Consider the following 14,404-nt stretch of genomic DNA (forward strand, 5'->3'; position numbering starts at 1 on the left):
ATAACTGTGAACTCGCAACCACTAATAACTTTTTTGAATCAGGCAGGTCCTTATTGGAGTTGTTAGAGAGGAGGAGGAAGAAGAAGTCCGCTCCAAAAACAAATGTTCATGACACTGGGTGGTTCTGGAAAATAGGTGTAGGGCTCTGTCTAATAAGGAAGATTTTTATAAGTCAAGAGTCTATGGATGAATCAGGGAGCCTTTCTCTAAAAAGAATATGGTTGACTGTTTGGTTAGGGGGAAGGTGAAGAAGCATCTACCCCAATCATACTGATGGCGGTGCCCACTCCATTTAAGGTGGCGACTATTATTGTCGCCAGCAAAAAAACTCTCACAGTGCTCATGATTTAGCCCTATTTTTGTTCCACTGGTTTGATGTCGACATTTTGTTTGTGCAGGAGACCTGGCTCAATATTTTGGCCAATATCCATCTGGCAAAGTGGAAGTGGAAAAAAAGGAAGGGGAAAAATGGTTTTATCGATTGGTTAAAGATTTTTTATAAAGGTGCAGAGAGTTTTCTGTTTGTCAATGGTTGGTTGGTCAGCCCTTTGAAGTGAGTTCAGGTGTGCAGCAGGGATGTCCATTGTGCCTTCTGCTGTATGTGTTTGCAATCAACCCCTTTGTTAGATGACTAGAAGGCAGATGCTTGTGTGGGGTGCCCTTGAGCATTGCTGGTGTACAACTATTAAGAGTTGTTGCCTATGCGGATGATGTTTTTCTTACTGCCACGGGACCAGATGAGGTGCAGGTGGTGGTCTTAGAGATAGAACAGTATACAGAGGCTTCCGGTTTCAAAATCTGCCATGAGATGTGTGAGGCTTTCTGGATAGGTAGGGAAGGTGAAAACTTTGCATTCTTGATGCCTTCCTGGAAGCCCAGCAAGAAAAAAAATTCTAGGCATCAGATTTGGTCCTAGAGATTATGGTCTTTCAAACTGGAAAGCAAGTTGGAGGATGCCAATACTAAGATAGCAAACTGGACAAGATAGAGGCTTTCTTATAGAGAAAGGGTTGATCTGATTAAAACTTACCTGATCACCATGTTTTTGTATGTCAGCTTTGTTTGCATTTGCCAGCTTCACTGCATTGTACAACTGTTTTTTTCCACATGTTATGGGGAAACAGAATGAGCCTTGTTAAAAAAAATGTGACTTAACTGTCCAGGAAGGAGGGTGGCCTAGGAATGGTAAACACAATGTTGTTATTTTCTCTGCTTTTCACCAAGTATAATGGTAACATACTGACCAGGTTACTTAGGCATTTTCCAATCCTGGTTTTATGCCTTTTCTGTACAGCTGGGGGGCAAGTGAAAAGGCTAATGACTCAGGGTAGCAGGCTTCCACCTTATGTTGCCCAGTGCATAAAAATATATTGTCAGTGGCAAATTACAGTCTTCTTTGGGGTGTCACTGACCTTAAAGGATTGACCAGGTTCATTACTAATGGAGGAGGAATTTTGTTTAATTACTTTGGAAAGGATTCCCTTAATGTTTAGGGATTCAAGTTGGCTTGCTTTCAGACTATTTTTTTTAGGGGAGTCTGGGAGAACTGCGGCTTTGAGCACAGAATTTGTCTGAGGGTGGAATGCTTAGGATCTGTAAAAACTGAAGACGATTTTCTGCTCCAGTGTCCCTGCTCCAGGTTTTTCTTGGAGGAAAGATCCCCTCTGTAGAGGTGGTGATGAGTGTTATTCTGCACACAGTGGGGAGAATTCGGGGTCTTGAGAAAGGCAGGATGCCAGAGGGCACTTGTATCGGGGTGTGGAGGAATATCAGACCTGTGATTTGGAAGCATTGAATCCAGACACAACTGGCATTTTTAAAACATTGTATTCCGTGGCAGTCTATAGTTATAGCCAGTGACAAGTGTGCTTTAAAAACCGACATAAAACTGCATTGTGTAATAATGGTAGGTAGGAGCTTGCCACCAAATTATACCACTGGTCTGCAGGAGTTAGTATACTTTTATAGAAAGATAGTTTGAAGTATTTACTGTAGTTTTGATGTGTTACAAATCCTCAGAAACCTAATTACCTTCGGAAATACATGCATTTTACTCAGCTTGTTTCTATTTCTAACATGTAAACTGCAATGATAAAAGAACTTGCTACGTGCTGTAGGTTAGATACTATTTTACTTTTTCAAAGAAAAAAAAAGTCCTTTTTGAACTGTATAACCTGAAAGCTTGATATGGCGTACTGTGATTAGTAGTTAGGGGCTTGGGTTCTCCATGGTTTTCTGCAGAAGCACATTAACATCTAGTAAAAAAAGATGACATACCTTTTTGATGTTTTGAACAGGATTTTAGCACAATAAAGCGTGTTAGAGGATTATGCAACCCACAGATCTTTTGTGTTCCAACTCATCAGTGTGAGCTTGTACACGAATATATTAAATCACTGTTGGGCATTAAATAAAGCATGCAAGCCTTTTTAAAAAGACATTGCTATGAAGAAACACTAAATAATAATCTACAAGAAATAAATGTTACTACTAATACGTGTTAATTATACTGAATGTAACAATCTATAGTACTGAAATACCATATTCCATTCATACAGGGTGATGTACACTGTTGAGAAACGATCATTTGTGCCAATTAACCCTTGATTAGCTGAAATGTTGAATTAAATGAGCATATGTATTTTTTACAATTCTCATATACACATATAAACAAAATAAGTGTGGTGTAAATGATCATATTGATATGTATATACTTTGCAATAATATATGTACATAGAGACAGGTATGTTATGATAGGCAGTTTCTTCTTTTTGCTGCACAATGGTTGTACTTTCTCACAATGCAGATCTATAAGTTAGACATGTTTGAAAAAAGGGGCTTTCATTTTAAAATATTTAATTTACATTTTTAAAAACATTTACAAATTGCAAATATGTCAAAATAAATAACAAACATGATAACAGTAGACACAGTAGGTGATAAGAAATAATATAAGAAATAAAATAAGAAAGGGTATCACAATGTAGCTAGTTTAAGTAAAAAGCATATTGCAGCAATCTGTAAGGCTTAAGTATATTTTGTAAATTTGAACTGTAGAGATGGGAGGTTATGTATGTATAAAAGCAGTAGGAGGAGTAGTTTGGGCAAAGATAAGAAGGGAGAATTATACTTGGCACGGAAAGGCCAAGCTTTACTAATAAGTCTATGTTGCTCAATATAAAATATTGTACACAGTGACAAAACTATGCACAAGTTGGTAATTAACCTCCCTAGCGGTAATCCCGAGTATGGCTCGGGGTTAATTTTCAGTACCAAAAGCGGAAACCCAGAGCCACACTCTGGGTGGACTTTCCAGGGGGTTTTTAAGTCTTACCTGCTCCCTTATCTGCTTTCCCTGGCCTCGTGTCCCCAGGAGGACACCACGGGAACATGAGGTCAGGGAAAGCAGATCCGGGCCGGGGCAGGGCAGTGCGAGCATGTGGCTGGAGGGTGAGACGGAGCAGATGGGAGGCGGGAAATTTAAAATAATAAGTATTTTTTAATGTACCGTTTTGACATTTAAAAATACCTAATAATCAGACTACTAGGTTAATATATACAAAAACTGTTCAATAGATTATTTTAAAATCAGCAACTTTTTACAACATTTTCCTACAAGTACCAAGAACATTTGCATGGTAATTTAGCTGTCCGATTTTTGTTCAGCTTTAACAACCTTGCTAAGATAGAAATGCAGTTTTGGATACAACTTCTCCATACTTTACCTGCATACTCTTTAAATAGTATTTACATTACCACAATGCTTATATCGTTTCTATACTTTCCAACCAGTGAGATCACATAAGTACACTTCTCTTAATTCTTATGAGCTTAAAGTAAACCTGCCATAAAGAAAATAAAACTGAAATAAAGCTTCCATTTAATCATATAGGAGTGGGCCTTGGGAGAACAGCTAACCATGTTTTTTTCAATGCAATATCTGTAAAGGCCTAAATGACTTCAATTATGGAACCCAATTAATTGCCAACTAATATTTAAAAAACATCCTCCATGTTTCTTCTATGATGGTTTTGTTTTTAGCACTCCTACTAAAAGTCATAACTTTAATTTTAGCTGGTACTTGGTGCCACATTGTAATGATAGGTTTCAGATAATTACTGTCAGTACAATTAAGCCAGGAGTACAAGGGTTTTAGCTTTTTTTTACTGACAAAATGCAGAAAAGCAATATTTAAAGAGGCTAGATCTATCCAAATTTCTAACATAATACATAACAATTCTTAGACGATCCAAAAGTTGCTTTCTATTGTCAAAAAAGTGCAAGGTATGTATTCATTATAATGGAAATGCTGTATACAAAACTTCAATAGGAAAATGTTTACAGCTGGATATACAAGTCCAAAGTTGTTGATTATTTGCCTCCTTTGTATTTGTTGCCATGTGATAACATACAGTTCTTTCAATAGTCATGGTCTGCAGTAATGTACATGAGCTGGCAATGAGATAGTGGAATGGTAACTCATTATACTGTTGTTAGTTCAGAGTGAATTCAGCTGCCTGGAGATATGTTTCGATCAGACTGTGCTAAAAATGCCATGGTCCTTTCAATTTTGCATGCCTGGGGTATCTAGATTATAAGTGTGATTTTATAGAATTAGAGTTACATCATTTTTTTGAATTTGAACTGTATTCGAAGTTTATACATGCAACATATTTACATAATTTTATTGTAATATTGTAGCAGTGATGAACAAACTTTATACCTTATCGGTAATCTTACGGGTAAGAAGATAAATATTGATTATGCAGAACTTGCCTCAAAAAATGTGCTCACACTACCAGGTAATTATTTCTGTTATTTCTGTTTTGCATACTTCTTTAAAAGCACATGTGGCAGCACAGTGGCTCAGAGGTTAGAGCTGTGACCTTTGTTGCGCTAGGTCCCAGATTCAAATCTCGGCCAGGACAATATCTGCATGGAGTTTGCAGGTTCTCCTGTGTTTGCGTGGGTTTCCTCAGGGTACACCGTTTTTCTCCCACATCCCAAAAACATGCAGTTAGGTTAATTGGCTTCCCCTCAAATTTGACCTTAGACTGTATTAAAGACATTTAACTATGGTAGGGACATTAGATTGTGAGCTTCTTTGTGGGACAGCTAGTGACATGACTATGGACTTTTTACAGTGCTGTGTAATATGATGGTGCTATATAAATACTGTGCAGTAGTAGTAATATTCATATTAGGTCAAAGTTTTTGTGTAATTAAAAAAGTATAATTACACACAAGCTGGCCATGTATTCCAATCATGTTCCTCTTTAACGTAGCTTCCAAATGTCCTGTAAAGCATTGAAATTAGGACATCTTCAATCAGGAGCATTGTAATTCTATCATTCTGGGATGCATTCTCTCCAGCGAAATGGCGAATGTTATCTCCTGTCAAATTCATCTGTATTACCTTTGCTACCTGTATACAAAATAAAAGGAAACAGGGTAAATACTGTAAATGTATTGTTTTTTTTTTTATTGTACATTTATAGTGTTATTGATAGAAATTAGGGGCGTAGCATTGTGGATTAGATGTAGTATCAATGGTTTACTATAAGAGTTCTTGAAGCATAAATAACATAGATTTAAAAAATAGGAGCCTGGTAGATTAAAAAAAAAAAACTTAAAAAAACCTAATATAAAAAAAATCAATTAAAGCCTTAATAGTTGATTAGTTCTTAAATGTCTACAATTATTTACAGATGACCTTGTGTTAGACAAAAGGGGTCCTGCACCATTTGGCTAAGAAGTTGGTTACCCCATAAACCTAGCAGTGCCAACCTAAAACAAGAACAAGTAGGATATCTGTCAGCATAGTCATTACGCTACTAGAGACCAGTGCTTGAGATAAAAGTTGTCAGGGAACAGCAATAGCTCAGAAATTGGCTTTTAACCTTGTTGTAGCACCACTATTAATAACTATTAGGATATTTCATATGATTGTTACTGCTCCTGCACTATTACATATTTTCTATATACAATATGCTTTGGTCTATATAAAAAGGCAGTAGTAATTTTTGTTTTAGACATTAAACTAATTGTAATGCACACAAACATAATAGAATTCAAATTATTACCCACAATTTTAAAATCAAGACTTTCAAGTAAACAGATAACAAATATATAGGAAGCCTAAAATTGTGGTGAAATAGTGATGCATTTGGCAAAAAAAGTACAAAACTCAGTTGTCCATAGGCAAAGCTATAAAAACTTTGTCATTAAATTGTAAATAATTGCGGCAGAATTGTTTGTTTCACTCAGGCATGTATGATGATACCCAATATATGTTACACATATATTATACTCACAGGTATGCACTGTGGGTTCCTTACATTTTAAAACTTTTAAAACTACTTTTTTTTATTTTATACTTTTTCTCACAGGGGGCCTGACAAGTTCCTATGTAGTAGTATAATGCAAGTGATAGGTACCTTACATTTTTTTAAATTTTATTTAACTTTTTTTATTGCATTACCCTTTCTTCTCCTTTTTGGGAACCAGTTTGTGATGAAAGAGTTTTGATTTGAATTGGGAAATTGTACTTGTGCAGTAGCACTATAATAATCATTATAAAGAACTAATAGTCTCCTAGGAAAAGGTCAAATGAGGCTTTAGTCTCTAAAGCTCCTTAAGGCATACAATTACCTTTCTATCCAATGATTAGGCCTATCCTCAGCAATTAAATAGGTCTCCTCTCCATCCAAGTTATCCACCTAGACTGAAGAGCACTACCCAAGTGACTGCTGCTTCCTAAGTCTTCTGAGGTTCAATTATTTTGAGAAGTAGGGAACTAGTAATACCCAGGTACAATCCACAAGTACAGACACCTCAGATTAGTGTCCTACCAAACAAAGAAAAAATTCACATTCAGAATTCAAAATTTCTGTATGTATGGCCCATAGGTATATGCATTCCATAATGTGCAAGAGGAAGTTTAAAACAGAAACTATTGGTTTGCATAACAAGAAGCAGATTAGGTATAGTCAATCAATCATTATACTTCACCTGTCATTTACAGTAAAAGTGTAAAAACATTCCAGCTGAATTCATCAATGGTATTTTTTGTAAAATAACACAGGGTTTTCCACCACTTGCATTATCAGTGCCACACCAGGCAGGACAGGACTGACAAAATATTGTTTTGAAATGGGGGCAAGACAACCAAGTGGTCCTTGTGAAATATAGGGGATATGTTGTCAGGGCTACATAAAAAAAATTTGGTTCTGGTTGCCTTATAGCGTGTCCCAGCTTTCTAATGTACTATGTTGCATCTTTTACTTGCCCACTCTAGTGTACACCTGGATGTGTACTGTGCCTGTAAGGCCTCCTGCCTCTGCCTGCTGGCCCATTTTCCCTTTACCTTTAGCCTTCCCCATTTATACACACATTACCCCCCTCCATCACCCCTTTCTCCTATTAAGGCACATGTTCCCTACTCCTTATACTTACTCATACCTTCATTATGCATTTATCACCCCTAAAGCCATTCCCATCTCCCATACCACCACCTGCAGCCATCCCATTTATCATAATTTCCATCTGTCCATTCAGCCATTTTCCTTACCTTATACTTCACATCTTTTGTCAGGTTGGCACTGTTTTTTATTGTGTCACCCAATCTCAGTCGCAGAGGGAGGAGTGGGATTTTTTCTGGCCACAAAATTAAGACTAAAAGGCTCCCACATCTTACAGGCTTCATGGAAAAAAAAACAGATAGGTAGCCCAACAGAACTGCCTGGGAGACATTTACCCCTTTGTCCCCCAGCTCAGTCCACTAGCACTAGTGGGGATCCATTGTTTAGATGCATAGTTTGTAGGGTCAAAAGCATCGTTCAGTATCCATTGGGGGGCGCTCGTGAGCAGCCAGTCAAAATGGTTGCAACTTGATCTGGCTCCTCACCACCCGGGCAAGTAGCTACTTTTGCATGCTCCATCCGCCGACATCTCGCACCCTAGTCTGTTCTTTCCATGCTCAGTGCGCTGGTAGACCATGGATACAGCGATGCAGAGCTTTTGGAAAGATTTAAACAACTGCTGCAGTCTGAGCTTACACAGGCCACTGATAAACTTTCCTTAAACATTCCTAAAGAAATAAGGGAGCTGGGGGCCCGCATCCATGACCTGGAAACAAAGATGGATGATGCCATCACAGTAATTGATTCTCATGATCATGATATTACTGCAATTCAGAGTTACAATCGACCCTTCTTAAATTGGAAGACCTAGAAAATAGGAACGGGAGGGTAATGCACAGGTCAGAGGCATACCAGGTGGACTCTCCTAGGTGGAATTCGCAATTGGCAATATGTAATAATGTTTCTTCTCAAAGCTATGAAGCTGAATCCTAATGTCACTAGTAGTGTGCCATAGTGCACGTGCTAGGAGGATGACTGATTTTACATGAATCCTGTTTTGTCGGGTTTGCTAAAATAATTTTTTTTTTTTCTGAGCACTATTTTATTTGCACTTTTCCCTCAGCTATCATGTGTGATATGCTCTGATAATGGGTGGTTTGTCTGTTTTTGCTAGAACAGGCTCTATTGATATGATGTTACTGATTGTCCTTCGTCTTATAATATTGATTGCGAGATGTTTCATAGTTGGCAATATGTAATAATATGAAGCTGAATCCTAAGGTCACTAGTAGCGCACCATAGTGCACGTGCTAGGAGGACGACTGATTTCACATGAATCCTGTTTTGTTGTGTTTGCTAAGTTATTTTTATTTTATTTTTTTTCCTGGGCACTATTTTATTTGCACTTCTCCCTCTGCTATGATGAGTAATATGCTGTCAGTGGGGGTTTTGTCTGTTTCTGCTAGAATAGGCTTTATTAATATGATGTTACTGATTGCACTTCACTTTATGATATTGACTGCGAGATGTTTTATAGTAAAGTAACGTCTGCCTGTGTGCCTTACCCATTTTTTAGGCGATGCTTACTAGCTTGCCTTCTACCTGCTTTTGCAGGACGGGTCTTTTGTTAACCCCCCCAGCGGTATTCCCGAGTGTGATTCTCAGGGTGGATTTCCTGAGTCACACACGAGGGAGCTTTTAACTAAAAAAAACAACTTACCTTGCTCCGTTGTCGTCCCCCGTCGTCCTGCTTGTCCCCGCAGGTCCTGGGGACACGTCCTTTCTCCTCAATCTCCAACCTGCGAATGCAGCGACGATGTCCGGGGTTTCCTGGTGACGTCGGTGCCGGCGGGTGGATCGGCAGGACATTCAAACAATTTTGTATTCGATTCAATACAAATTAGCTGTATTGACTCCAATACAAAGAAATATTCATATAATAATAAAATTGTATATGCTACTGTACACTTACATTGCATGTTTAAATATTTTTTTTTATTTTTTTGTGTTTTGTTATTTAAAGTTTATTATTAAATTTAATAAATAGTGGTGAGTTATGCCTAAGAATTATAGCCTACAATGAAAAATACATTTCAATGTAAAAAATTGTACTACTTTTTGCACGGAATTTGCACTGAGTTAGACCGCTAGGGAGGTTAAAGACCTACAGGCTTCTTTTTTTTTCTTTTCTGTTTTGTTTTTAAGTTGTTTTTTCACTATATTGCCCTCTATTATAGTTTGGTCTATATTGTGGTATACCTCATGGATGGTGGAAAGGCCCGCATCATATATATTAACCTGCCCATCTCTGCAGTGTCTCTCCCCTGGTACTATCAATGATGGCTGAGACTTGTGTAATTGTAACCCATAATGTACAGGGATTTAATTCCCCATAAAAGCGGAAGAAAGCATTTAATTATTATGCTTCCCTGGAGGCAAATATTCTTTGCCTTCAACAAACTAGGTTTTCACAATCCTCCCCGCCCTCATATTAAGAAATTTCCTCAGATTTTCCAAGCTTGTTTTCAAAAGAAGAGGAGAGGCGTTTTGATAGCCTTTAAAAAAATATGCCCTTTCAATGTACAAAAGAATTAGCGGACCCTACTGGGTGTTATTTAGTATTACAAGGCTTTCTGTTTGACATAGCGCTTACAACTGTGAACTACTATGCCCCTAATGCTCACCTAATCTATTTTTTTAAACATCTTTTTAATGTGATAGCCACACATACTAAAGATACTCTTTTATTTACGAGTGATACTAATCTGGTTCTTGATGGCAATTTAGATAAGTCACATGTTTCAACTCAGAGACCTCTTAGTTTGATCCTTCTGAATTCCCAAACGTTCAAAGATTTTTTATCAGACCAACAATTATTTGATGTATGGAGAGAAATCAATGAAGGGTTTTACTTAATATTCCCCCTCCCACAAAAGCTTCACTAGGATGTATCATATATTCGTGCCACAACGGTGGCTACCCTGTGTATCTACCTCCAAAATTTTGGTGACCCTTGGTCGGACCATTCCCTGGTTTTGGTAGCCTGTAAATCTTTGATATCTAAATCTTCCGAATTTCATTGGAGACCAAATGATGCTATGCTGTACTATCCTGAGACGGTGCAGCTGTTGGAGAACCATATTACCCACTATTTTGCAATTAACGCAGACTCAGTACAATCATCTATAACTCTTTGGGATGCCTATAAGGCTACTATCAGGGGATACCTGATTCAGATAGCATCCCGTAGGAAAAAATGGAAAAATGAAAGAATCTCGGAACTTATTTCTTCCCTGGAACAGCTTGAATCTAAGTGGAAAGCTACACTTGATAAAAGAGACTTCAACCTAGTCCAACAAACATGTAAAGAACTTAACTGTTGTAATCCCTTTCCTGGGATTACTTATTTTATATTCTTCCTAAATGGGGTTTTCAGCTACAATTTATGGCTTGGATGTCTGCATTGTACTCCTCTCCATCCGCTAGCATTCGCTATATGTCGTACTATTCCTCCTCATTCCCAGTGAGACGAGGTACAAGACAAGGATGCCCATTATCACCACTACTTTTTATTCTAGCCGTCGAACCGCTAGCCCATTTATTCAGATCCAACGTTATTATTCATGGAATCCGGATAGGTGGGGAGGAGTATAAATTGAACCTTTTTGCAGATGACATCTTGTCCCAACCATAACCCAACCTATGGTTTCACTACCAAACTTGGTGTCAGTACTAATAGAATTTGCTCAGGTATCAGGTCTGGTTGTTAATGAGGAAAAATCAATGGCAATGAATATCACACTTCCTACTCCCACGCTTACTAGTACACTGAATGCGTTTAAATTTAAATGGTCGACACAGCACCTTGATTATTTGGGTATTAAACTCAATAGTACTTTTGAACGATTATATGTTGCAAACTTTAAACCACTCTGGTAAATTTAAAGAAATGCTTTCTAGATAGATGAATTTGCCACTTTCGTGGATTGGGAGGTCTAATTCAGATGACATTCCTTCCGAAGGTGTTATATCTGTTTAGAACACTCTCAATACCGGTTCCTGTTAAAGTATTACAAGGTCTTCAAAGGTCAGTGATGTCATTTGTATGGAATGGCAAACGACCAAATATATACCCGGTAAACATTATTAGCTTATAAACAAGCAGGGGGGTTTCGGGGGTTCCTAACTTTTTAAAGTATTATCAGGCTAGCCATATTCCTCCCATCTGTTCCCTTGTATGCTGGATCAAGGGCGCCATTATGGGTCCAAATAGGACAGTTTCTTTGTCGCCTGACAGATATACGGGCACTCCCATGGATCCTTGAGAAACTTGGACCGCCTAATATAACTCCACTTCTGCAACATATGTTTCACTGTTGGGACGGAATTAGATACTCTAGTGGATTGATGTCCCCATCCTTACCTTTACTTCCAATTCCAAATAACCTATTATTTATTCCAGGTTGGGAATCGTCGTCTGCCTGGGCAGAGCATAAATATTCAATGGTGTATTCATTATTGGATAGATCGGGAATTCTTAGCTGGGATACTATCCGTGGTAATCATGATGCTCCAGGTAAGGAGTTTTTTACATATTTCATTGCGTCATTGGATTTTACCGCTAACCCGACATAAATATCGCTCAATGCAACTATCAGTACTGGAACATATTTCTTTAAGGACTCCATTAACTTCTAAACTGATTTCAGTACTTTATAGTGAGCTTATTAAAGTGGGTTATCCTCATAGGCACAAATATGTGCTTAATTGGGAACATAATCTGAAAGAGACACTATCAAATGAGGAGTGGATCCGGGCTTGGTCTAAAATAGCAACATGCTCGAGGAATGTTACTACTCTCGAGTCAGAATTTAAAGTCATGATGCGTTGGTACATAGTACCTTCTAAGTTGAAACATCTTTCAGGCCACGGCTCGGAGCTATGTTTTCGGGGTTGTCAGGAGAATGGGTCAGTTATGCATATTTGGTGGACCTGCCCTTTTGTAGGTAGATTCTGGGGCAGAGTTTTTAAGATGTTAAACAGTATATTTCAAACACATATTCCCAAGGAATCCATGGATGGTCCTACTACATTTTAGACTAGCCGGGCTCACCAATAAACAATTTCAATTGTGTATGTATGTTCTTTTGGCTGCTAAGCAAGTGATAGCAAGTAATTGGAAGTTAATTGGAGTTAATACCCTTTCATAAAGTGAAACTTAGAATGGATAATATGTTGATTAATGAGAAATGAATGTGTTCTCTCACAGATTCATATCACAGATTTTCTGTAGTATGGGATCCTTGGATCCAGTATTCTGTGCCTTCCATGCCACAGATGTCGCTGAATGGCTGGTAACACTGGACTGGTGATGAAGGGGATGACATGTCATGGGTGTTTGGTCCTTTCGTTATTTTACTAAAGATCAGTTTTTTTTTTACAGCATTTTCAGTAATGAATAAGCTGTATTGATTAACTATTTTGGATGTTTGTATGGTACCATTTTAGTTTTGTAATTTTCTATGTAAAAATTGAAACATTTAATGAAATTATTGAAACAAAAGCATCATTCATATCTTGATTTGATTGATGTTGACTTTAATTCTGGGGAGATAAAGATTATTTAAAAAAAAATCAGTAGGTATTTGTCCGTTTTTTATTTTACAAATTACCTTTTATAAGGTGTGGGTGTCTTTACCTTTGCCTAAACCTTTCTAAAAATGGGGAAGGGGTACTATGTACCCCTGTATTCATTGCCCATAGTGATAAAGTGATTATCTGGTGAATGCCCTTTTTTGGATTCACTATTACTCTATTATCTAACAATTTTAAAAGAACAGCTTTAAGGCAACCAAGCATATTTTTAATGCATTTTAAATGTTGTCGTAAAGCTGCATGAACAGACCCTATCCCTGGCATTAATTTACATATTTCAGTTTTTTTCTATTGGTAATAGTGATGGGTGACCAGCTCCCCATGATTTTAATTTGACAGTAGTTTGTCTATTACCTCTGAAAAGAAAAATCTTTGTGCAAGTTTCATATTCTACATACTGCAATAGAATTGACATACTTTAAACAAGGTTTGCCAACCTAAACCAGACTGGGACCTCAATCTATCTGCTGTTAGGTCACAACTTATAATACAATACAATATAAAAAAATGTGTTACATATTTAAAGGCACATGTCCACATAAAGCATCTTTAAATTGAAACTGAACTATAGCCAGTTTAATGTTTGTAACACAGTCATTTTCAATACCAGAAAACAGAATGGGGGTACTAACTGAAACAGTACCTTAATGAAGACATATTTCTAAAACATATAACTTTCTTCATACCATTAACACATCAAAAACATTTATATGTGTTTGCTTATGTTGTCAGCTTTCTTGTACTTTAGTTCAGATAAAAATCCACAATCTCATCAGAGTATATTTACGCCTTTCAAATAAAACTACTTACCTTGCATTTTTGTGCACAAGCAAAAGAACAGCTCCACTTTTGATGTTGAGGTCCTTAATGGTTTCATATTCTCCTAGTTCTCTTCCATTGTAGGAAAAATATTTCTTCCAAGAGGTGATGCCTTGTTTTACTAAATTAACCCTAAGGTCTTTTATAGTGTCTCCTGGCCTGACCATCACATGCACCATCTGAGAGTCCTCTGGTACGTGAACTACGATCTCAAATTTAACCCAGTGTAAGCTCAATCGCCTTAGTTTTTCCATATTGCCATGTTTAAACATTTTACAAGTGCGTAGAGGCTGAACCTAGGAAGGGAACCTGAATGCATTAACTTCTCTGTAACTTGTCTGACAGGTATTAGCTGCTTTCTTCCTGCTGGTACATGTGCACGCAAGGCATGCAGAGTCTTGTACAGTTGAAGGCTTATGCTGTCATTAACAGTTATACAAGCTTGCATTTGGCTGTGTTAATATTTGCAATTAGAATATTACACTGGGGAACACATTTTTTGTTGAGTTTTTACTAATTTTCAGGTGGTGAATCCAGAAATGACCCCAGTTTTTTGCTATCACATCCAA

General features: G+C 37.5%; 1 protein-coding gene across 1 annotated transcript; it reads right to left on the reverse strand.

The window, feature by feature from the left end:
- Window positions 1-2,862: 2,862 nt before the first annotated feature.
- Window positions 2,863-14,134, reverse strand: TINCR (TINCR ubiquitin domain containing). The gene is made up of 2 exons (XM_072407068.1): window positions 13,827-14,134; window positions 2,863-5,425 (listed from the first exon to the last, which is right to left on the reverse strand). Exons 1-2 carry the CDS (start codon window positions 14,105-14,107, stop codon window positions 5,422-5,424), a joined length of 285 nt encoding a protein of 94 aa, XP_072263169.1. The 5' UTR covers window positions 14,108-14,134; the 3' UTR covers window positions 2,863-5,421.
- Window positions 14,135-14,404: the final 270 nt, after the last annotated feature.

The sequence above is a fragment of the Pyxicephalus adspersus genome, chromosome 3, assembly GCF_032062135.1.
Source record: "Pyxicephalus adspersus chromosome 3, UCB_Pads_2.0, whole genome shotgun sequence".
Classification (NCBI taxonomy): domain Eukaryota; kingdom Metazoa; phylum Chordata; class Amphibia; order Anura; family Pyxicephalidae; genus Pyxicephalus; species Pyxicephalus adspersus.

What these genes read in the sequence shown, in the direction of transcription:
- TINCR (XM_072407068.1), bottom strand. Translation starts at nt 14,107, where the DNA reads ATGTTTAAACATGGCAATATGGAAAAACTAAGGCGATTGAGCTTACAC.